At 45.8% G+C, this 25,316-nt stretch overlaps 2 protein-coding genes across 5 annotated transcripts in view; one reads left to right on the top strand and one right to left on the bottom strand.

Moving 5' to 3' along the window:
- WDR17 (WD repeat domain 17) overlaps positions 1–5,210 on the top strand; it is a 78,719-nt gene extending 73,509 nt beyond the window's left edge. For all 4 annotated transcript variants that reach the window (XM_036011790.1, XM_036011792.1, XM_028526884.2 and 1 more), the window contains 5 exons: positions 139–241; positions 1,178–1,279; positions 2,071–2,169; positions 2,485–2,668; positions 5,008–5,210. In XM_036011790.1, the coding sequence (XP_035867683.1) occupies positions 139–241; positions 1,178–1,279; positions 2,071–2,169; positions 2,485–2,668; positions 5,008–5,127 (608 nt within the window). In that variant the 3' untranslated portion in view covers positions 5,128–5,210. The remainder of the gene's footprint in view (positions 1–138; positions 242–1,177; positions 1,280–2,070; positions 2,170–2,484; positions 2,669–5,007) is intronic.
- A 4,674-nt stretch (positions 5,211–9,884) lies between these two features.
- SPATA4 (spermatogenesis associated 4) lies at positions 9,885–21,434 on the bottom strand. Its single transcript, XM_028526267.2, has 5 exons — positions 21,162–21,434; positions 20,702–20,831; positions 20,212–20,330; positions 19,876–20,096; positions 9,885–10,171 (listed from the first exon to the last, which is right to left on the bottom strand). Exons 1-5 carry the CDS (start codon positions 21,383–21,385, stop codon positions 10,008–10,010), a joined length of 858 nt encoding a protein of 285 aa, XP_028382068.2. The 5' UTR covers positions 21,386–21,434; the 3' UTR covers positions 9,885–10,007.
- Between the last annotated feature and the right edge of the window lie 3,882 nt (positions 21,435–25,316).

Here is a 25,316-nt window from a genome sequence, read left to right as displayed (position 1 = left end):
GCCTGAGAGAGGGTCAGTAGGTGAATACCTGTGATGGACAGGTCCGACCAGAAGAGAATTAATTGCATAGGTTAAAAAGTGGGTGAACAAGTCGTATTACTGGTATTTAGAGACTCTCTTTTGGTTTTATTTTGCCAGAATACATCCAGAGTTCAGATTGGACTCTGGACACCATTTATCCCGTGCTTGACCTGCTGAGCTACATCCGTACTGAAAACTTGCTCCTGCATACATGCACCAAGTGAGTACTTTTTCTCCAGAATTCATGACTGAACCTGTGGAACGCTTCAAGTAGGCTGTGTGGTGTTTAGTGTTTAGATCAAGAAATAATGGACAGGTAGATGAATGTACAGAAAAAATGTTCTTATTTGTTAAAATCTTAAGAAAAATACAGAGGTCAGTTTGAAGCAGAAGTCATAAATCTCAGTGGCGCCATTTACTAATACGTAGTGTTTGTGAGTTTATCTATGGGTGCGTGTACACACACACACACACACACACACACACACCCTGGTTCAGATGGGGCTAACTTAAAGCTCTTTTGTGGTTCCGGATGTCAAGTTCTTGAGAAACTGGTGGTTGTGTCTATTAAATATTCAGTGTGTGCAGAGCATACTGGGCTGGGAACAGAAGGGAAAGTTCTGGAAAGTAGAAGATGGACACCATCCCAGAGAGCAAGCGACATTAAAGGACATTGTTTTCCCTGTCACCGAAGTCCCCAGACACAGAGTCTACCATGTAGCAGATGCTTTGGGCTCTCACAGCGGTAATGCCGGTGCAGGACAGAGGGTGCCGCGGCCTGGGGGTGGGGTTCCCCAGCGGGAAGTGGGGGCCCCCATGCCTGCTGTCTGCCAGCGGTTCCTAAATCTGACCACGTGAGTCCCCGAGGGGACAGGCGCATGGAGAAACAGCCGAGCAACAGAGGGAAACAAGAAGGCAGGAGTTCAACCACATTTAAGATTTTTATTTTAAATTATGATGTGTTATATAGCATAACATCTGAGTACGTCACCTGATGAGTAAAACACCTTTAAGTTCAGAAAATTTTCTAGACCTATTTTGCAATAAATGTCACTCAATTGAAATATAGAGATGCAAGGATAATAACCACATGTGAAAGTGATGTTCTGTACCTCAGATTATGGAATTTAAAAAAAAACAACATATTCTCTTGTAGAGCTCGAAATGAGTTGCTCGTGCTGTGTGGCTACGTGGGCGCCTTGCTGGCGATCAGGAGGCAGTACGAGAGCATCGTGCCGGCGCTGTACGAGTACACGAGGTAAAACGATTTCCCCTCCGTTAGGTCAGAGAAGCTCTGTTCACTAAGGTGGCGAGTCTCTAAGAAAGCACCAAATACATACTGCATGTTCCCATTCACTCACTGAGCACGTGCTTTATACTCAAGCCCCGGCGAACTGTATGAATCAGCAGTGAATCGGGCGGTAAAGAACAGAAATCCTGACTCTAGCTGGAACACACAGGGACTGTGGTCTGATGTCGAGACATGGGAGGTCACACTTCAGGGCCGTTCAGCTGCTGGCTGCTTCCAGGGACCTGGGGTCCTCCCTGCTTTTGCTCTGACCTTCTTGGCTCCCTCCTCCACTTGAGTTGTCCGTGGTTACCAGGTAGCCTCCAGCCCCCTGGACACGGCATCTGCACCCTAAGCTTTTAGGAAAGAGAAGGAGTGCAAGGGGGCAACCACAGAGGGCAAGGCAGGGTGGACAGTCCCCTCAGGGTGCTGTGCCTGTATCCAGTGGGCTAGAACTGTGGAGCCCTGCTTTTGAAGGAAGGTGGCAGTCTGGGTATTTCATCTTCCCAGTCTCTCTTTAGTGGAGAAAAGCCGAACACAGGGGGTTAGGGAGTAGCAGCTAACTCACAACTGTCCATTTGGGTGTAATGTACCTGTGCGCGCGCACACACACACACACACACACACACACACCCAGGCATGCGCATCTACCTCCGCATGCTAGTTGTTGAGTCTGAAATCACAGTTGTTTAAAGTTCATTGGCTGCTTTGGCATCTCAGACTCAGATATCAGGTTCTGATTTCTTTCTCCCGTGTTTCAGCCAGCTGCTAAAACGTCGGGAGGTGTCTGTGCCTTTAACGATCGAACGCCTTTCCGAGGAACTGGACGCGTGGAGGGCGTGCGTGCAGTCCGCCAGCCCGTGAGTGACTGGGGCATAAAGCCCGGAATCCAGAAGGCAGTGCCGAGTATCATAGACAGATCCATTCAAAATGTGGATCATCATTATTCACCTCAGCGGAATAATGCATCGTGGTTTGTGGTTTGTCTAGCAGATACTCAGTAGTAACTTACAACGCTGCCTTCATTGTTTTTGTCTCACTCTAAGTTGAGTCTCACGTTGCTTCGGCATCGTCTATACAGGGGACTCAAGAGTCATCAGGGTCTGTTTCTAGTCTAAACCTCCATCCTTCTGTGATTCTGCACAAGTGAGAGTGTAATGTCTGTTGGCACGCAGATCGTCAGAGGCCTCTCCATCCGCACCCCCTTCTGAGTCTCAGAGGACGGTCTACGCAGCTCTACGGAAGAGAGTGAGGGAGGAGCCTCGCACAGGACTCATGGGCCCGGGCCACGTGCCCGGCTCCCACCTGCCCAGCCACTCCGACGGCCACGTCTCCTGCCTCACGGGCTCGAAAATCCAGGTATGCCCCAGTGGCAGCAGAGACCACGCTGTATTTATATTGTTTGTCTTTGAAATGTGACTGTGAAGTGAGTGTGATCTGTCTAAAAGTAGGAACATACGAAGGGGCCTGAGGCCCAGCGGGGAGCTGCCCCTGATGCTTCCTCCAGGGTTAGTGCAGATGGTCGCTCTCTCCCTAAAATAAACCCCAGGGTCACCGTGCTGTTATCATCGAAGCAAGTCATGTAACAGGCATACTTCACCGCCACTGACATGTAGATAGATGAGTGCCCAGTGTTCTGAAATACATAGAGGCCATTTCCTTGGGGAAATTAAAGAGACAATCAACAATCAACAGGTAGAAACTATTATAACAGTTAAATGTAACTACAGAGCCTCTGTGTATATTCTGTGAGCAACCATGCAGGTGGGCTCATTCCCAGAGAAGGGCCCTAATGTCGGTCACAGTATAGATGGGGAGTGGTTCCGGGGCCAGCCCACCATCCAGCCCATCGTCTCAGTGCCAGGGCCGGGGGTAGCTGTCCCTGTGCAGTAAAGCGGAGTCCCCACGACATGCTCGTTGAGACGACAGCCTGGACGGAGGAGCTCCACCTCCCAGCCCGGGTCCCACGCTAGGGAGCCCATTCTACCTCCCTGATGCAGCATGGCCAGTTCCGCTCCTGACGCTGACCTGCCAGGTCCACGGAGACTTCTGCTTGACATAAAGGAATGGCTCGCTGCTCGGGTGACCCCGGACTAATGAGAACTTGACACTGGAAACTCATTCCTCAGAGCATGCCAGTGTATTCCAACAAACAGGACACATGGTTGTAGTTACATGTATGAATACACACACACACACGCTTATTATCAACGTGTGTTCAGAGACACAGAACCAAAGCAGCACACTCAGTAACATCCGATTAGGAGGCCATGCACACTGTGGTTTTTCCAGTACATCTTCAGTGCTGCTGGCTGCACTCCGGGTGCCCTGCCCAGTACCTGACACCTTCCAGTTCCTTCCTCCGCTTCTTGTCCTCCTCTTCCTCTGAGAGAGCCCGCTGACCGGATAGAGGCGTTGTCTCACCTGCTCTGCTCCCCAGCCGCCTTAGGGAGGGTCTCCCAAGTACCTTACGTGCGTGAGTGCTCACCTCCACTGGGTGTGCACCTTTACCTCGGTGCCCGGGACTAAGGGGGCCAGAGGCTGCTCCCCAGGGTGCCCACCTCCACAGAAAGCCAGTGTGCGTGGGTGACAACTGTGAAATGTCTAAGCACCTGGGAACAGGAGGCTGTCTACTTCATGTGATGGATTTTAGAATATATCTGGAAATAATTGGGTCGCAAACTGTATCATCTGAAATCATGAACAAAAACCTAGTAACTTTAGAACAAAAATAAGAAAATCAGCTTTTTGTGTTTTTTAAGTCATGCTTTTCTAAAAGATGAGAAACATAGATTGAGTTTTATTATTTTTTTGCATTTAGTTTTTTTTAAAAGATTTTATTTATTTATTTTTAGAGAGGGAAGGGAGAGAGAAAGAGAGAGGGAGAGAAACATCCATGTGCGGTTGCTGGGGGCCGTGGCCTGCAACCCAGGCATGTACCCTGACTGGGAATCGAACCTGCAATACTTTGGTTCGCAGCCCGTGCTCAATCCACTGAGCTATGCCAGCCAGGGCAACATTTAGTTCTTTAGAACAGCCCTTGACACACAAAAGAGCTGATGGAACTACATTACAAGTACGCTGCAGATCACGTGATTGGTGTGATCTAATTACACAGACACGCACACAGTGGTATGTTTTCCATCCTCTCGAGGGCAGGCTCAGAATCTCCAGCCTAAATAATTTCCCCGGCTGTATGGTTAAAATAGTAAAGTATGTTTAAGGCTATTATTACTAGGCATATCTGCCTTTATCAAATGTTAACTTTGTAGTAATAAATGAACAATACCTATTATCATTGTTATCACTTCTATAGTTAAGAAACTGAAATCATAAAGTGAAACTTGACTTTGAAAGACACCGTGGTATATATGACATTAAGATGTTTTAAAGTGTTTCTATATTGGTGGCAGTTCAAAAACGCTCATTTTTCTCATTTTTTAATTTTTTATTGCATCTATTGGGGTGACATTGGTTAATAAAACTATACAGGCTGCGGGTGTACGACTCCATAACACACCATCTGTGTGTTGTACTGTGTGTGTTCACCACCCAAGTCAAGTCGCATATTTTTAAACTCCTATCAGCACGGCCTGCATATCACCAGTGGGTTATCCATTAGCGTGGCTGCGTCTGTGAGTTTCAACACGTTGTGAGTGTGTGACCTCACCTTGTTCCCCCCGCCTCTCCCCGCGCAGGGCCCTGTGTGTCTGCTGGAGGACGGGAAGTCCGCCATCTCGCTGAACGATGCTTTGATGTGGGCCAAGGCGAACCCTTTCTCGCCCTTAGGGACCGGAGTTCGACTCAACCCATTCTGATGGGGGCCTTTCCTCCAGGCTTCCTTGTTTTTTTTTGAAGACCTTTTATTGGCTAGGACACCTTTGTGGCCCAGGAGCCAAAGGTTGGGAGGAGGAGGAGGGAGGGAGGGAGGGGGAAGAACAATGGATTTTATTCATTCACTTCAAAAAATAAAATATTTATATACTTTTGAGAAAAAAATGTGTGTCTCCTTTATACGCTGTTGTAGCCCTATTTGGGAGGAAGGCAATATCTCCATTATGAAGGACTGGATAATGCAAAGAGCACGTAAAACTCTCACAGAGCGTAACGGGCACCCAGAGGTTTATTGCTGAAACGCTGAAACACCTGTGTGAGTCCAGCACCGAGGGCAGCGCCTGACCCGCACACAGTGAGAGCCACAGTGAGCCAGTCCGGAGGACCGACTGTCCCAAAACGCCGACACGGGGTGGGGGGGCGTGGAGGGCGGACCATTCTGCTCTGAGCTCCCCTCTTGTCCTCTGTTTGATGTGCAGAAACCCGCTAGTGTCAGCACATACGTAATAGAACTTTTCAGGTATGTGTTTAATATTTATCGGTAAATAGATACACAGTCAGAATACTTCTGCGTTTTATTCTTTTAAAGAAAACGTTACCAAGGTTCTTATCTGCAATTCAAATGTCCAGTGACAATCAGTTACATGAGCATGAAAAACACAGGGGAGGGGCAAACAAAATGCAGCCATAGCTGTACGAGAATTTGCACTCGATGGTGACGGACAGTTTTAACAGATACACCGTGTATGTACAGGCAGTAATTTTCACATACTTTCTAATCAATTTATATTAACGCTAAAGCAGAATTTATTTGATGAAAATTAGCTGGAAGTACATTTTTGTAAGTAAATAGGCTATTAGTTGAAATTTTGAATATATCATGTAAATTCAAGTTTTTAAAATATTTATGAAAAGAGTAAGCTGTAAAAAAAAAAACAAAAAACCCTGAGGCATGGCTCTAAGTATGTCAATTGTTCTAGAAATCTGACTTTGAAATTTATGCATACTAGGAAGAATAGTACTTCAATACTCAAGTTGTTTTGCAGAATTTAATAATTATGAACATATCTATTACATTGACCACTTCTAACCCCTCAAAAGACATTAAATTTCACTTTATAAAACATTGATTTTATTACAGAAGAGAATGCATGCAACTCAGAGGTGCAATGGGCAACGTGAATGTATCAGGAGTATTTTATAGGGACTAAAATTTCCTTACTTAAAAATGACAGTCTAAACCCTACTATATTTTTCTTTATTTTGTTATAGAGCAAGAAGCCTATCTTTTGTGCATTACTTTAAAAGATACCACTGACCTTAAATTATATATATGTAAATAATCACATCCATATTTTAATGAATATAAGAAACTAATATTTTATGTATAAAATGTGAAAAAAATCATATCACTCTTCAGCACACGCAGACAATAGGGAACAACCCAATTTCTGTCTGAAATCTGAATTGGACTGGTTCAAGTTCAAGCCTGTTATTCTTTGATACCTATAATGTTCTATGATTTAATGTTAATTTTAACTATTCCTTATAGAATTGTCATTTGATTTTGTCAATCTGTATATAATGCCTTAATATGAAAAACGATTTTTTAAGTTTATAAAAGTATTTTTATTGTTAGATTTCATATGCATGAAAGTCCAAATAATGAACTTATGTTCCTAGTTGAAGATGTCCATATTACCAATAATGTGGACAAATAACTTTGCAAGTTTAAGTTTGCCTGTATGAAAGAGTCTCGTTAGGCAAGGGTTTTAAAAGCACTGGGGAAATATTTTGCCTATCGGATCACCAGCAGGTTAACAAATTGCAATATCAAAATGAGTTACATCTTGTGAACATGCATTATTTTAAAGTCAGTCAGCATTAATGAAGCACGTATCTAGTTCCACGAAGTCATGTAGGTGTGTTAAGGGTCGGGTTGCATTGGAGTGATGACCATTTTTTGTTGTCACTAGAATAGGAAAGTTGGCTTTTTTTTTTTTTTTGGTCTGAAAAGGTATTCTTAATATAGTGAAAGCCGCACAAATTGTTTGTAAAATTTGGTACTTCATATTCAGTGCACCAGTGATGCTGAAGTTACCTTCATACTTCTCAGTGCATGCGTACGGCACCCACACCTTTGGAACATCCGTACCTAAATAATTGAAAAAATACTTCCATGTTGCTTTTAAGTACCCTGAGACTGTGCACGTGATTACCTAGGTTTTTATGAGTGGGTGTACCTCAGGCCCCTAAAACATAATAAACTCTGCAGTTAAAGCCAGAAGTGACGAAGTTCACCGCTCTGATGAGTGTCCGCCCGGCCCTAAGGTGCCTGCCACTGGGACAACACTGCTTCCCAGAGCGGCCAGGGCGAGGGGCTGCACTGCCCACCAGGACCACGACCTGCTTGGACACGTGAAGCAGAAGCTCTCCTTTGGATGGTCCAGGAGGAAGACAAGTGTGAAAGGCAAGCAGGGCTCACTGATGGATGTGAACCCCGAGTCACGGAGGCTTCTGGGGCCTGGACGGCATCTGCCTGTGGATGGAAGAGTCCTGGTCCCCCAGTGGTGGCTGCCGCTCCTGGAGAGGTTCGCTGCTGCTTTCCATCAAAGACCCTCGTTGACCCCAATGGCCCTCCTGAAATGCGCCTGGCATGTTGGCTTCTGTTGACATGTCTGAGACCCCCCGAAGTGCTTGGAGTCACCTACCCTGCCTGTCCGTACCTGCTGCCTTCACTCATCCATTCACTCCACAGTGCGGCACACAGGCCATTTGACTGCTCCGCAGCGCCCCGTGAGCCCCTCTGAGTGTGGGGACTCCACACAGGCCCCGAGGGATGAGCTTTCTCAGGACACAGAACACAGGGTCAGGACGATACACGTGCCACTTGATGGTTTCTCCAAGTCTAGGCCTTTTCCCTGGATCTGTCCCCCAAATCATCCTCAGATGATCTTTTTTCTCTAAACCCCTCCCTCAGGAACTGCACTTCGTGGGTGAACATGATTCCCATGATCTTCTACTTTAAACCCCTCCCTTTGGAGTGCAAGGTCGCAGGTAGAGAGAGGCTCGCCGGCTGAGGTGTGCATTTGGACCAGATCCTGTACCTCGGGGGAAACCAGCCTCTACACACATTCCTAAGAAACCGTCCATGTCATCAGGGCTCCCTCTCATTTCCTTTCTTAAATGGGAGCTACCTGAAAATGCAAAATTAACCAAGGAAGTCTCTGGGGGTAGAGATTCTGATGAAACTGCGTAAGCCTTCAGAAAGTCAGAGAAGGGGCTATGGTTTAGCTGGACAGACACGCCCGGGGACTCACCACTGGTAGTGTTCCTCTGAGAGGTCAAGGGAGTTTGTTCATGAGATTGCATACAAATAGGAGTGACCCCAGTTAAAGAAAACTTTCCAGATATGAACATGAAGTTACCAAATATGTATGAAAGACAATCAGTCTTTCAGGATATCAACCTGCTTTTGTTTCCCTTCAATAAACATGGGGCGGGGGTGAAACTAAATTGAATTAAATGGCTCTTGTTTTTGTTTTTTGTTGTTTTTTTTTTTTTTTGGTCTGAAAAGGTATCCTTAATATAGTGAAAGCTGCACAAATTAGTTGTAAAACTTGGTACTTCATATTCAGTGCACCAGTGATGCTGAAGTTACCTTCATACCTCTATGAAGACCAGACTCAACACCAGGGCCAGTCTTTAAGCAAAGCGTTTCGCTTCTCCACAACTCAGTATCAACAGGAAAGACACCTATTTTTTAAAAATGTTTAGGGCTATTTTTCAAGGTGTGCAAGTTTCCTATGGGCCAAAGTCTAATAATAACCATTCAGAATAAATGCTTTCCTTAGAAATGAGATGTGGAAATAAATAGCATCAGGCAAACTAGTAACTCCTTCCATGTCTAGCGAGGAAAAGAGGATCCCTCCAGAATGCATGCAGAAGACCGCTCACTTGTCAGGGTGAACTGTGTTTCACTGTACCTTTAAAATGGTTTTTGTTCATTCCGTACCAATTAATTTGACTTTGTACTTTCAACCGTATGGGACACAGGTGTTTTTAATAAGTAGTTGTTGCCTGGAACTAAAAAAAAAACGTTCTTCGGCACAATTATGGCTAGGACCCCGCTTTCCTGCACTGCGCGCTGGAATGAGCCCCAGGGTTGAGGCGTCTATTCCTGCACCGGGCCGGGCGGGGCTGGCCTCGCCACTTCCGGGCCTGGTTCAGATCCCATGCGCTCCGTCACAGGTTCCAAAGGAGGTGTTCCACAGTGCTTCCCATTCAGGGTCTTCACCGAGCTGCCACTGTCCTTTATATTTGCTGGAATATTTAAAAAAAAAAAACACAAAATTAAAACTGATTTGTGGTTATTGAACATTCACACAACCATCAATGCCTCTAACACACCAAACATGCACACAGTGACAGCAACAGGCTGAGACAGGTTGACCTAAATGCCCGGTAAACAGAATGTTTAAAGCTCATGTTAGAGTAGTCATAAATAAAAAACCTGAATGTCACCCTCCCCCAGAAGTCACCAGCAGTGCCTAAAAATAGCCAGGGCTTATTTTGGTCCATCTGATCCTGAATACGACTCAACTATTTTTAAATGTTGCTTCAGAAAGCAGCTGAGGCCACTGTGCCGTGATTCTGACGGAGCCTCGATTTGACACGCACGTAACTCGTACTCCCGTCTCGGTGGCCCTGAGGCGACCAGTCTGGCCCCGAGGCCCCGCAGGTCCCTCTTCCTACCGGGAGCACGGCACGCCACCAACCTGCGGCACCCCGTTTTAGACTGGATGCCAGACCAACGTTTAACTATGGTTAAAAATTCAAAGGAACAAAGACCTAAAAAATCATTTTAAGAGGGAAAAAGAAAGGTGAACATAGAACGACAAAAACCCTTACGTAAAGCAGGAACCGCTGTCTGCCTGGAAGTCACGGATTTCGGCTTGTGTCGAGGGGCCCGCGCGGGAAGGCGATCGAGAGTGAGTTCTCCCACAGTCGGTTTGACCTCAAACCGTTCTATAAAATAAACACAAACGTTGCTTCTTAAGGACCCACTGTGGCCACTGACAAAACAAATCACCCTGATTTAGAAATGGAGCAAATGATGTAGACGTCTGTTTTACCGTGTTCTGAAGGGCATGGATACAGGGGTTAATAACCCTCTCCCGACCTCACTGATGCACAAAATAATTGCTTTAAAAAGTTACTTTAAAGGAAATGTCTCTATGCTCCTATACATGTTTTGATAAATGTTTATTCAATAGTAATTCCCATACAGAAAAATGAAAAAACCATGTGTTTGCAGCTTGATACATGTTTGGAAGGAATACACCGGTGGTACCATCACCCCCACCCCCACCCCCACCCCTCATCTCTCCCACACAGTACCCCTACATAGAAAACATTGTCTTGACTTCTGTCTTCGTAGGTTCGTTTTACCTTGCTTTGTATTTTATATAGACGAAATCGTATGGTGTCTCCTTTTGCAAACATTTCTATGCAAAAATAATGACTTAAAATTATTTCTGTTTTCTGTGTTTCTTATTCACTAACCCTGCCAGCTGCCTCACCTGGGCATCAGTTTCCCCACGATTCTAGAGCTCCCGAAGATCACTTCTCTGCAGCTTGCCCTTCACCGAGGCCTGAGGCATCTAAGGTAATTTCTACTCATCAGCCATGTCCTGCTAAGGCTAGATACAACGCTGGTCAGTGACATTCCCTGCATGGTAATTATCATGATTAATTACCTTGGCTGCTGAAAGTTAGCAGGCTGAAAAATGTCGACTGGCTATAACAGAACACTATCCAAGACCCTGAAGGGTTGAGGTGACCCACAGCTAAAGGGAAATTGTCCTCAAAGGAAGGCAACTCTGAAGATAAGAGTTAGATAAGAGTTAGCTTTGCACAAAGATGGACTTTAAATAGAAGATTAAGTAGAATAGCCACGTTTTGTGCTAGGAATCCCAACTAGAGCCAATGAGCAGAAGTAATACTGAGATAGCTGAAAGTGAACATTAGGAATAAAAAGGAATGCTATCTGATTTGCAGGGTTAGATTTATGACTCAACCAAACTTCAATGCTGGCTACCAGAACTTCAGCGGGCTAGGGGGCTCACAGGGTGTGGTAATGTGTCATAGTACCTAAGGTCCTTACAGTAAAGATATTCATTTTGACCCAAGACAAATAGGCATGTTAAAATTTCTGCAGTTAAGACTAAAAAGTAGAAGTGTAAAATTTTCCAAATTAGTAGAGGGGGGGAAATGTCTTTAGAAAAAAAAAATCAGTCCAAAAGAAGAAAAGGTAGGTGAGACATAAACAAGAAACAGGAAGAGAACAACTTAAAGGCACTAGAGAATGTTGCATGAGTGTGCACGTAACAATAAGCAGCATTACCGCATCCATAACCATGAAAGTCACAGTGCAAGAGATCACAAAGGGCTTCGCAACAGGACCCCCCATAGAGAGCAAATTGCAGCGTTGCTGTACCAGGGGCCAGCACTTGTCGTAGAGCAACAGCAGTTAAGACAGTGTGGCTGCTGATGTGGCTCACACATGGACAACCTTCACTGGAGCGTGGAAACAGATGCAAATACAAACAGGAACTTGAACCATTCAAAAGACGACGGCATTACAGACCCGTGGGAAAAGAACGACTACTCAAAAACTGATGTTGGGACCTTTGGCTCCCCATTTCCATTGCAGACAAGACCTTACAAGTGAAAGGCTCATTTCTTATCAGATGTCTATGCTTTGCAAATAGTTTCTCCTTTGCCACAGGTTTCCTTTACACTCCCTGGATGGTTCACTTTGCTGGGCAGAGCTTTATAATTTCATGTAATCCCACTTGTCTCTTTTTTCCTTTTGCAGCCTGTGCTTTCATGTCATATCCAAAACATTGCCCATACAGACACCGGGAAGCTTTCTTCTTATGGTCTCTTCTGATAGTTTTAAAGACAGGTCTTATGTTTAAATCCTTAATCCAGTTTGGGTTGATTTTTGAATATAGTGTGAGATACAGGTACAATTCATTCTTTTGGAGGTATTTTATTTAGTTTTCTCAATACAATTTATTGAACAGTCCATCCTTTCCCCTTTCTGTGTTTTTGGTAACTTTATGAAGATCAGTTGACTGTATATGTGTGGATTTGTTTCTAGGTTCACTATTCTGTTGCATTGGATTATGTGTCTGTTTTTATGCCAGTGCCATACTGTTTTAATTGCTATACCTTTGTAGTATACTTCAAAATCAGGAAGTATATTATGCCTCTAGCTCTGGTTATTCAGGGTCTTTTGTGATTCCATAAGAATTTAAGATTGTTTTTTTCTTTTTGTAAAGACTGCCACTGGTATTTGAGAGACTGCATCGAATCCATAGAGCACTTTGGGTACTATGGACATTTTAACAATATTCTTCTAGTCCATGAACAGGGAGGTCTTCCTATTTATATCTGTGTCTCCTTTTATTTTCTTTCTCAATATTTTATAATTTACAGTGTACAAGGGGCTGATATCCAAAATATATAGGGAACACATAAAATTCAATAGCAAACAAAACAAATAACCTACTTAAAAATTGGGCAAAGGACCTGAATAGACATTTCTCGAAAGAAGACATACACGGTGGAGACGGAAGATGGCGGCTTTACTCTAGGCAGCGTTTTTCTCGGCTTCTGTGAAGAGGGGGGAAACTCGCAGATCGTGGAGAAACAGAGCAAGTGGGCTAGGTTACTGAATCACTTTTGAAAGCAGGACATCAGAAAATATTGCACTCACTGGAAAACTAGATGGTAAGGAGACTGCTACAGGACAAAAGGGGCCCAGGGATCAGCGCAGGGTCTAGGAGTGTGCAGACCCCAGGCCCGCCCGGTGCTCCGGGGTCTGCCCCAGGGCCCCCCGGGAGAGGGAAGTCGCTGCTCCCTCCCCCGAATACGAATACAGGGGGTGAGCAACTCCAGGGGAGAACATGTTGCTAGAAGGAACAGATTGGCCAGTTGGACTGGGAAAAAATCGCCCAGGGACTTTGAACACCCGCCCAGAGACCTGGGAGAAGTGAGGGCGTCTAGCCGACAGGACCAGGGGCAGCCTGGAAGGGTGCCCGCACCCCTAGCCTGGGGGAAGTGCAGATCAGGGGAGAGTACAGAGCCGGGCCGCGCTCGGCTCATGCCCCATAGGGAGGCCTGAATCTCGAGCCGTGATCCCGGGAGGGACGTGGCTCAGAAATTTCCAGCCAGCCCGACCGGGGGAGCCGGGAAAGGCGCCAACACCCGGTTGGAGTGCAGTTCGGCAGGGACCACGAAGCTGGAAACGGCTTGGCTCGCGCACCATCGGGAAGACTGGCTCTCGCGCGCTTTGAACCCTGAAGGGTCTCGGCAAGGTGCTTAGGGCGATCCTAGACCCCGAATCTCAAAAGTTTGGGGGAGGGGTGCACCCTTTTACGATCCCCAGGGAGGGCGCAGTGAATCCCAAAACGTCGCAGGTGCCTCCTGAGATCATAGAGCTGGAACCCTGCAGGACCCCAGAGTCCAGAAGAATGTGGAAGTGAGATCCAGAGAGCCAGTGTGCTCCGGAGCACCCAGGCTACCTAACAGACTTGCTGAGATCTGGCTGGGAGAGAGAATCATTTCAAAGGTCCCTCAGCCAGCTGAAGCCAGCAAGATCAGAAAAACTGGTCTGGCCAGTGAGAAACCAACAAGAGGGTTTTTTTGGGGGGGTTTTTTTTTGCTTGTTTTTTGGTTTTGTTTGGTTTCTCTGGCCGTTGGTTGATTGATTTTATCTTGTGTTTTATGTGACATTTTATTTTTCAATTCTTACTATTTTTATCTCGCAATCCCTTATGTTTCTCTTCCATTCATCCTAATATTATTCTTTCCACTCCAAATTTATCTCTCCTGAACTACATCTTCTGCTTTTCTTTCCTTTTTCTTTTTTATTTTATCTTGCAAGTTACTGAAAAAAGGAGGAAACAAAACTGTCACTGTTTGTAGATGACATGATAGTACACATAGAAAATCCTATAGACTCTACCAAAAAACTGCTTGACCTAATAAATGAATTTGGCAAAACAGCGGGATACAAAGTCAATATCCAGAAATCAAAGGCATTTCTATACACCAACAATGAAACAGCAGAAACAGAGATCAAGGAAAAAATCCCATTTGAAATAGCAAAAAGAAAAATAAAATATCTAGGAATAAACCTAACCAAAGAGGTAAAAGACCTGTATTCAGAAAACTACACAACACTGAGGAGAGAAATCAAGGAAGACACAAATGGAAACATATACCGTGTTCATGGATTGGAAGAATTAATATCATCAAAATGTCCATACTACCCAAAGCAATTTACACATTCAATGCAATTCCTATTAAAGTACCAATGGCATATTTCGCAGACATAGAACAAACAGTTCAAAAATTTATATGGAACCATAAACGACCCCGAATAGCTGCTGCAATTTTGAGAAAGAAGAGTAAAGTAGGAGGGATCACAATACCCGACACTAAACTATACTACAAGGCCACTGTAATCAAAACAGCCTGGTACTGGCATAAAAACAGGCGCACAGACCAATGGAACAGAACAGAGAGCCCAGAAATAAACCCAAATCTCTATGGTCAATTAATATTTGACAAAGGAGGCAGCAACATAAAATGGAATAAAAATAGCCTCTTCAACAAATGGTGTTGGGAGAACTGGACAGCCATGTGCAAAAAAATGAAACTTGAGCACCAACTTACACCATATACAAAAATAAATTCAAGGTGGATAAAAGACTTAAATATAAAACATGACACCATTAAAGTCCTAGAGGAGAACGTAGGTAGGAAAATCTCAGATATCTCACGAAGAAACTTTTTTACTGACGTGTCCCCTAGAGCAAGGGACATAAAGGAAAGAATAAACAAATGGGACCTCATCAAAATTAAAAGCTTCTGCACAGCTAAAGAAAACAGTATCAAAATAAAAAGAGAACCAACTGTATGGGAAAACATATTTGCCAATGATACCTCAGACAAGGGTTTAATCTCCAAAATATATAAAGAACTTACATGACTCCACTCTAAGAAGACAAGTAACCCAATTAAAAAATGGGCAAAGGACTTGAACAGACACTTCTCCAAGGAGGACATACAGAAAATCCAAAGACACATGAAATGATGCTCAATATCGCTAGCCATCAGAGAGATGCAGATTAAAACCACAGTGAGATACCACTTCACACCAGTCAGAATGGCCATCATAAACAAAGCAACAAACAACAAGTGTTGGAGAGGATGTGGAGAAAAGGGGTCCCTAGTGCACTGTTGGTGGGACTGCAGACTGGTACAACCACTAGGGAAAACAGTATGGAACTTCCTCAGAAAACTAAAAATGGATCTACCTTTTGACCCAGCAATTCCACTGCTAGGATTATATCCTAAGAACACTGAAACACCAATACAAAAGAACCTTTGCACCCCGATGTTCATAGCAGCACAATTTACAATAGCTAAGTACTGGAAGCAACCTAGATGCCCATCAGTCAATGAGTGGATCAAAAAACTATGGTACATTTACACAATGGAATTCTATGCAGCAGAAAGAAAGAAGGAGCTCCTACCCTTTGCAACAGCGTGGATGGAGCTGGAGAGCATTATGCTAAGCGAAACAAGCCAGGCAGTGAGAGACAAATACCATATGATCTCACCTTTAAGAGGAACCTAAACAACAAAACAAAGAAACAAGCAAAATATAACCAAAGACACTGAAATAGAGGACAGGCTGACGGTGACCAGAGAGGAGAGAAGAGGGAATTTAAGAGGACAGTGGGAAGGGTTCACAGGAACAAACTTAAAGGACACAAGGTCATAAACTAAGGGGAGGGTGGAAATGGGAGGGAAGTGGGGAGGGTGGGAGGGGGGACTGGATTGGGAGTAAAAAGGAGAAAACTCTATTTGAACAATGATTAAAATTAAAAAAAAATTAAAAAAAAAGAAGACATACAAATGGCCAGCAGGTATATAAAAAGGTACTCAATATCATTAATCACGATCACTAATCAGGGAAACGCAAATCAAAACCACAGTGAGATATCATCACAACCCTGTTAGCATGATGATTATAATACGAGACAAAAGATTACAAAGTGCTGGTAAGGATGTGGGTGGCTGGGCCCACCTGGACGGCCCAGCACATACTGCCTGTTTCAAGGTCTGAAACCCTAATCACGTCTGCAAAGGCTCTGTTGTTGCAGAAGGCAACACAGCCACAGGTTCCTGGGGTCAGGACATGAAAGACACAGGGCACAGTCTGCCCACTACAAAGTTGACAAAATCAACTAAATCAAAGTTAAGAAGTAGATAGGAATTGACTAGGAATAACACAAATGTTATTCATAGATAAGCTATTTTTTAAATCAAGGAAATTATAAACCAAAGCAGCCAGATGACAGTTCCTCTCTGCAGGACATGTACACAATGCCCCCTGAGGAGGACACACAGGAGATGTGAAGGCATTGTAATATTCTACTTCTTAAATTACAAAAGGATACACAAATGTATGTTCAGTGTTATTGGTCTTTTAATCCTACATATGCATTATATGAATGCATGTAAGATAGCATTCACAGCCATATTTTAATGTTTGAAAACATACCAAAAATTTGAATATAAAATTTTATAAGATTAATAATCTGAGTTCCTTCTCTACTCACAAATGTGTAAGTCAAATAAATCAAGGAAAAGAAACGAAAAATGACAGGAGATGGAAAAACGGACAGAGTAAATGGAGAACAAAAGCCAAAATACCTATGTCACAATTTGTGGGGGAATTCAAGTTGCTTCTCCCTCTCCTTCCAGAGCCAGACCAAGAGAGAACAACAAGATGGCTTTTCAGAAAATCGGGTTCAAAGAGAGAGAAATCCTAATGACCTACAGCTGCCTCATTCCTAAATGGCTTGGGTGTCACGGTAATGATGGGGTCTCTAAGAGTATAGAGAAAGGGAGATAAGGTTCCAAGACATGAGTGGTGTCCTGAGTAAGTGGAAGGAAGGAAAGGAAGGGGAAAGGGAAGGGGGATGGGAAGGGGAAAGGGCAAAGGAAAGAAAGGAGGAAAGAGGAAAGGGAAGGGGGAAAGGAAAGGAAAGGGAAAGAGAAAAGAAAAGAAAGAAAAGGAAAGGAAAGAAAAGGAAAGGAAAGGAAAAGAAAAAAGAAAAGAAAAGAAAAGAAAAGAAAAGAGTCACTTTGCCATGCTGGAACTCGGATGGCCAGTCCTTTGGACACCTTGAGACTGACTTGGGTGCTGCCACTGGAACATCTCCATGGGCGGCCCCGGTCTGCCTGACCATCTAAACAGCAACAAGGCTACTACGTATGGAAAAGATAACACTGACAGCACTCCAGAGAACATCTAGGGGTAAAGCACTTGTAGCCTGACAAACGCTTACACACGCCCATCCTCTTTACTAACTTGAGTTGATATGTGAACATCCGAATTCCCACAAAATTTTACATGAAAGGTTCACTGAATAGACCTCCGGCCAAGATGGAGGCATAGGCAGACACACTGCACCTCCTCACACAACAAAAGAAGAACAACAACAAATTTAAAAACAAAAAACAACCAGAACTACCACAAAATCCAAGTTCCAACAACTTCCACAAAATCCGACAGCCAAGGAGTTAAAGAAGAAACACTTACCCAGACCAGTAGGAGGGGTGGAGACAGGCAGCAGGGTAGAGAGGACTCGAGGCATAGCAGCGGCTGGAGGGCCAGGGCAGTTCCATATTTGCATACAGATAAACCAGGAGGAACACCTGGGGAGCGAGACAGACCCACAACCCAAGGTTCCAGCACGGGGATATAAAGCCTCAAAGCCTCTGAGTGAGAACACCTGTGGGGGTTGAGGCAGCAGCGGGAGAAACTCCCAGCCTCACAGGAGAGTCCATTGGAGAGACCCACGGGGTCCTAGAACATACACAAGCCCACTCACCAAGGAATCAGCATCAGAAGGGCTCAATTTTCTTGTGGGAAGTGGGGGAAGTGACTGAAAACTGGCAGAGAGCCCAACAAGCCACATTGTTCCCTCTTCAACCCCTCCCCCACCTACTGCATCACTATGCAGCCATGGGGGTTGCCCTGCCCTGGTGAACACCTAAGGCTCTGCCCCTTACTACGTGACACATGCATGGAGACAAAAAAAAAGTGGCCCAAATGAAAGAACAAATCAAAACTCCAGTAAAAATACAACTAAGCGAAGAAGAGATAGCCAACCTATCAGATGCAGAGTTCAAAACACTGGCAATCAGGATGCTCACAGAATTGGTTGAATATGGTCACAAATTAGAGGAAAAACTGAAGGCTATGCTAAGTGAAATAAAGGAAAATGTACAGGGAACCAACAGTGACAGGAAGGAAACCAGGGCTCAAATCAATGGTTTGGACCAGAAGGAAGAAGTAAGAATTCAAAAAATGAGGAGAGGCTTAGGAACCTCCAGGACATCTTTAAATGTTCCAACATCTGAGCCATAGGGGTGTCAGAAGGAGAAGAGGAAGAGCAAGAAACTGAAACTTATTTGAACAAATAACAGGGAACTTCCCCAATCTGGCAAAGGAAATAGACTTTCAGGAAGTCCAGGAAGCTCAGAGAGTCCCAAAGAAGTTGGATCCAAGGAGGAACACACCAAGGCACATCATAATTACATTACCCAAGATTAAACGTAAGAAGAGAAACTTAAAAGCAGCAAGAGAAAAGGAGACAGTTGCCTACAAAGGAGTTCCCATAAGACTGTCAGCTGATTTCTCAAAAGTAACATTGTAGGCAAGAAGGGGCTGGAAAGAAGTATTCAAAGTCATGAAAGGCGGGGACCTACATCCAAGATTGCTCTATCCAGCAAAGCTATCATTTAGAATGGAAGGGCAGATAAAGTACTTCCCAGATAAGGTCAAGTTAAAGGAGTTCGCCATCACCAAGCCCTTATTATATGAAATGATAAAGGGACTTCTCTAAGAAAAAGAAGATAAAAAATATGTACAGTAAAATGACAACAAATTCAGTTATTAACAACCAAAACTAAAACAAAAATTAAAACAAACACAAACTAAGCAAACAACTAAAAAAGGAACAATCACAGAAATGGAGAACACCTGGAGGGTTATCAGTGGAGAAGGGGAGGGGTAGGGAGGGGGAAAAGGTGCAGAGAATAAGTAACATAAATGGTGGATAAAAAATGGACAGGGGGAGGTTAAGAACAGTATAGGAAATGTAGAAGCCAAAGAACTTATATGTAAGATCCATACACATGAACTAAGTAGGGGGGGAATGGGGGTGGGAGGGGGTGTACAGGGTAGAGGGGAATAAAGGGGAGAGGGAATGGGACAACTGTAATAGCATAACCAATAAAATCAATAATATATAAATATATATTATTTATAAAAATATAAATAAGAGTTATTTTAAAATAACTCTTTTAAAAATATGATTCACTGAGTAGATTTTCTAAAAAGCAATGGCTGTATACACTGTTAACCTTTACTTTCATCAAAAACGATGACTTGCAACATAAACCACTGCAATGAGAATAATTCACCCACTGCCAGAATAGCAGAAGAATGTTCCCATTAAACCAAGGACAAAAGAGAGTGGACAGGAGAGAGTGGCAGGTGTTTCTTTCTTCCGTGCCCAAGAAGACTGTCATTAAGCTTGGAGGAATGCAGGTGAGTATTTTCAAGGAAAACTTACTTGGATTCAACCTTCTGCTTATTTTTCTTCGCAACATTTGTAAAAGGAAGAGGAAATCGACTTTAAATTCATTGCTGAGCATGTCGGGATTAGTGATTAATTCGGACACCCTAATGTTATCTTTGATAGACTTCGAAGCTGTCGACCGAGGGACCAGAGGCAACTGCATCTGGTAACTGTAGTCCGTGAAATTCACAGGGTCATCCTGGACACTTTTAATTCTGGAAAGAAAAAATAAAATACTGTTGGCAAGGCATGTTTCAGGAGTGAGGCTTACACAGTATTATCAACAGTTTTATAATAAGTTGTACTACTAGAAAACTCCAAATAACTCACTCTCGCTGTGTTAACAAGGTGTAAACTTCTTGTATCAGGATTTCGGGTACTCCTGACTTACAGTGAATTGTTCCATAGATTAGTTCTTTAGGTAACTTCAGGTTCTTTTTGGCCAGGAACTTTAACAGTAGAAAGAAAACATTTCCATCATAAGAAGTCCTATAAAAATACCCAGTTACTATAAATTCACTTTCATCCCCCTTGTACCTGTCAGCTATTTTCATTTAACGTGCCAGTTATTAAAAGACATTATTAAGCAGTAAAACCCTTACATCCCACTCTAGCTTGAAACAAGTATGCTCCGTTTCATAGGTGACTCTTGACCTAAACTTTAATAACCTTCTTTTCAATGCCAGGAGACAGGCTGCCAACTCGGTCACGTTATTTCCTGGCATAGTCACACATGTTTAGAAAGAAACCCAGGACCTTGGGAACACACCTTTTAGAACTCACGCCTCACAGTTAAGAGTGTCAGTGACTGCTAATTTACCTTTTTCAACTGTGCCCAGTTATCCAACTTGACTTTCAAGGAAGTTCCGTTTCTGAAGGAGGACAGCCTAAGTTCCCAGGGATAGTGTATAGCGAATATTTCTGCGATCAGGAAGCCGTTGGAAAAATCCCTGGTCCAGAGCAACAGGGAAATGAAATGAAATGTAGTTACGTGCACCATTCGCGTTACAGTTACCGCCAGTCTAATACTCTGTACGGACAGCAAGTTACTTGTCCCGTGTTCCTGAAGAGCCACGACTCGTTTCTTTCGAGTCACGTGACCATTCTCTACTCTCTGCTCAAGTCTAGGCTGTGAGGATGGGTCGGGTGAATGAATGAAATGTTTCATCTGTTTTAGGCCTGTGCCCTAGGAGCGCAGGGGTGTCTGTGGGTGTGGGTGTGGGTGTGCATGATGGGACGGGCGGGTGGCGTGGGTCCACCTGGTCTGGCTTCCCTCGCACCTGTTGACGTTCCTGGGGAAGAAGGTGAGGTCCAGGCCCTGGAGCCAGCGCAGGAGGGTCGGAGACAGGCGGCAGCTCTTCGGCAGGTTCGGATACACCAGATACTTCTTAGGCCTCCTGGGGGCGGGTGCTGAGGGCTGCGGCGGAGGTGGTGGTGAAGGTAACTTGGGTGTGTCTGCCACGGGCACTCTCAAAGTCACTTTCTTGCCACCGGCGGCAGCCATGGGGCATCTGGGTTTCTATAGCAGCACCAGTAGAGGGCGGGGCTTTTGTGAGGGGGCGAGTCACGCGGGTGGGGGCGGGGCCTCGTGGGGCGGGGCCTCAGCAGAGACCGGCTGGGCCTTCTGCGGCCTGCAGTTTGAGGACTCAACGCTCTGGGCTGCACGATGCCTTCCTGGCTCCTTTGGGCACGGAGGTGGTCTAGGGAGCTTCACCCTTGGGCCGGCTTTCCCTCTGTTTTAGTTGTCCTCACTGATCTGGAACACCCTTGAGGTTTACATTTTGGGTGTGAGGGTTTCTAAGGCCAGCTGGATGGCCTGTTTTCAGCTTTTTTTTATTCTCAGTTACAGGTGACACACATGGCGAAGGCCTGTTTTCGGCCAAGCATGTTAAGGAGGCTGCGAGAAAGCTGCAGAGGACAAGGGCAGTTCTGTTCAGAAACGGGAAATGACAGGGTTTCTCCCTCCTGAACACCAAGCTCAGACCCAGAGACCAAAGTAACCACACGCGGTGGTTTACTGACAAATTCCTAACTGAACGCGAGCCGTGGTGGGTAGCCGCATCTTCGGCCTGTAGCTCCCTGGACAAAGGTTATCTGTGACTTCGAAATGGTCTGTTGTCTTTGAGCATCTAAGATAACATACCTTTGCAATGTCGGGGCAACCTTCTTTTGCCCACCCCTCAGTGCTCAACTGCCCGGACCAGAGCAGGAGATGACAATGATGACGTTATCTTGTTCCCCGCGTGCCACCCCCACACGCAGTAGACGTTAGCTATCCTGTCCCCACCAACATAAATGAAACGCATCTCCACTTTACTTTTCATCCAGTCCCAGGGATTTCCCCACTTTGCTTTCTCCCACCTCCCTAATCTGCCACCAATGACTTTCATGTAAACCGGATTCTAACGTATAAAATAAGCTTCAAAGCTGCTTTCTCTGGAGCATTTTCTCAATCTGCTGGGATTTTGCTTCTCACTGTCCGTTTGGCTCAAACAAACTCTTGTAAGACTTTGTCTTAGGCTGGTACCCTTTCCCCAACAAAACGTGGGAGAGATCTTGACAGCAGAGCTCTACAATATTTGGTGGAATGTTTATTTATTATATATTTTTTAAATAAAGGGAACCGGTGTGAATCTGTGTATGGTTAAGAAGAAACACAAACATGATGCTATACACGTGCTTTCTCTTTGCCCAGTGAGGCTTCTCATGGGTGAGTCTTTCATTCAGTGCGTGTCTTCTGAGAATCTGTGCCACTCACCAGGTCTTCTCCATCTACCACGACAGGCAATAGCCACAGGTGCCTATTTAGATTTAAATTTAAGTAAATTTAAATAAAATCAAATGAGTAATGCTGGCTGCACTTCAGCCGCCCCATAGTCCCAGGCTGCTGGCGGCTACCCCCCTGTATGGCACAGACACAGGGCTGTCGGTGCAGGGAGTTCTGCCGGACAGCTGCGCCCTGGATGATGTCCTGAAGGCGCACAGATACAATGATCTGTAGGAAGAGCATGTATCCTGAACAGCTCTGCCACGGGGAACATATGTTAGTGTCAGGAAGGAAGCAAGTAATCTGGCCCGAGGGATTCTTGGCGCCCTCTCAGAGGAGGTGACCTTGGATTTGGACCATAGGCGGTATGATTTGGAACTGGTGGAGACACAGGTGTTGGAGGGCAGCCCTGCTTTGGGCCAGTTATGTGGCTTTGGGCAGGTTGTTAAACCAGTTTTGTTGGTGAGAGATGAAGGGAAGTAGGGTAGACCTCACAGGGCTGTGCTGAAGATGAAACGAGGCAAACACGCCAGGAGCCCAGGACAGTGTACCGCACATGGTAAGTGCTCTGTAAGTATAACTCATCGTTTCAAGACGATCATGCTAATCGGTGAAATGAAACGGGGAGGGGATAGTTCCACACAGAATGGCTAATGCGATCAAAAACACAAGGGACGTGGTCTGTGATGTAAGAGGTTTTTGTTTGTTTGTTTTAATAATTCTTTGGGGATGACAACCCAGTGGGGTTGGAGAAGTCACTCAGGCTTTGACATGAGGGCTAACCCAAGATTCAGGGGGTAGTGTCCAGAGAGCCAGGTTAGGGCTGTAGACTGGGGCTTCACTGAGAACAGCCTTGCTAAGGAGTTAGAGCTCTCTGGTAACAAAGGAACCAACTGATAAGCAAGCCCGCCCCTGTTTCAAACACACCCTTCTGTGTTCATTCAGCCCTGTGGAGCTGGAACTCTTCACCGTGGTCCCTCCTTTGCAGGGTGTTTAGCTAAAGTCTGCAGACAGGGGGAGCCAGAGAGGGACCACCGGAAAGGCAGAGGGGGGGAGCAGGGATGCATCCATGCACAAAAGCCTCACCTGCAGTGGCAGCTGGTTCCTGTCTCCCACTCCTTATTCAGCCCCCCCCCCCCCCCCCCCCCCCCCCCAGAGCAGGTTTTACTGTGCTCACTCAGAGGTTTTGGCCACCACCAGGAAAGTGGCCCCGGGAACCCGAGGCCCAGGTGTGCCTCCGGGACGGCTCCTCTGAGCTCGGGAAGACTCAGCCCCTCCCGTCAGTCTGGAGGGCACTGCCTCTGGGTCCTCGGCTCCCAGGGCCCCTGCGTCTTCTCTTTGTTCTCTTGCTGTCTGTCGGGGTGGACGCTGCTTCCCGAACCATCTTTCCCTGCGACCCTGATGCTCCCTTTTCAGCTTTTCTTCAGTTTTCTTCAGCGCCTGTTGCATCCGTTCTGTCTACCAAGTTCTTGTTGGATTGGATGCTGAGTGACAGCCCGCAGCTACCAGCCTAGAGTGGGGCCATGTTACCAGACAAAAGGGCCCCGTGTGCCTGCACGCACCAGAGCAGGATTTTGCAGCTCAGAAGGTCAGGGTTCATCTGCGGGAAGTGGCCCACCCCAGGCACAGCTCACGCTACAGACCTGGCTCCCCGGTGGCTAGGGGAGTTGGGATCCGGTCAGGGTTGTGGTCGTGGTCTCTGACTGGTCGGCGTAGGGCAGGGCAGCTGGTCATTGCATCTGCTCCTGACTTCAGCCGTAGCCTCACTTCCTATGGTTTTGCTGCTTCTCTGGGCTGGGAGCTAAAACACAAATTGAGCCCCAGTTTGACAGGAACTCTCCCTCTGTGCTCAACAGGCCCCAGGCTTTGCTGCTAAGACTACTTGATGCTGACCAGCACCCCGCTGTCCCGAGTGCTTGCTGACTGTGCGGACCTGCAGGGGAGGAGGAGGCCGGGGACTCAGGGTGCCGGGTGACGCCCTTTTGAATCAAAAGGAAAGACTGGAGATGAAGTCTTATTGAAGAAATGAAGTTTCTGTGAATTACAGTTTCCCCCTCCCTCGAGCTCATACACATCTCACTCTGGCGTCTAAGAACCTTGCTACCCCCTGTGCATCAGACCCGGGCAGCACGCTCTCATAGACAGAGTGGGCCACATGGTGACCTGTGGGAGGCTGGGACACTCGAAAACCCCTGCTGCCCTTGTGGCAGAGATCCAGCAAGTTGACTTGACTCTCGGCAAGACTGGGAATGTGCGGTGCCAGCCCTGCTGGGTCCGAGGAAATGGATGTGGTGGTTGGTGCAGATCGGCACAGCGGCGGAACGTGCTTGCCAGATGACAAGCAGAGGCACAGTCACCAGGGGCCGTGGTGGCCGATTCCAGGAGACACTTCAGATGCAACGCTGCTCTAAGGGGAGCCGCCTCTGTTGAGTCTCCAGTACTCTGCAGTCACCCTCTGTGGTCCGCCCGCTTCCCCCTCCGCCGGGGAGCCTTCAGAGCCGGTGCTGGTTACCGACCTCTCAAAAGAACACGCACGGCTTCACGCGATGTGAATGTTTTGTTGAGAGGGAAACGAACCGTTCTCCCACAGGGGGCCTTCCAACGGCAAGTGTGTGGCGCTGGCTGCCAGTGGCTCGCGGCGCGGGGCACACGGGCCAGTGCGTGGGGA

This window comes from Phyllostomus discolor, chromosome 11 (genome assembly GCF_004126475.2).
Source record: "Phyllostomus discolor isolate MPI-MPIP mPhyDis1 chromosome 11, mPhyDis1.pri.v3, whole genome shotgun sequence".
In the NCBI taxonomy this organism is placed as follows: domain Eukaryota; kingdom Metazoa; phylum Chordata; class Mammalia; order Chiroptera; family Phyllostomidae; genus Phyllostomus; species Phyllostomus discolor.
This window is presented reverse-complemented; position numbering and strand designations above follow the sequence as displayed.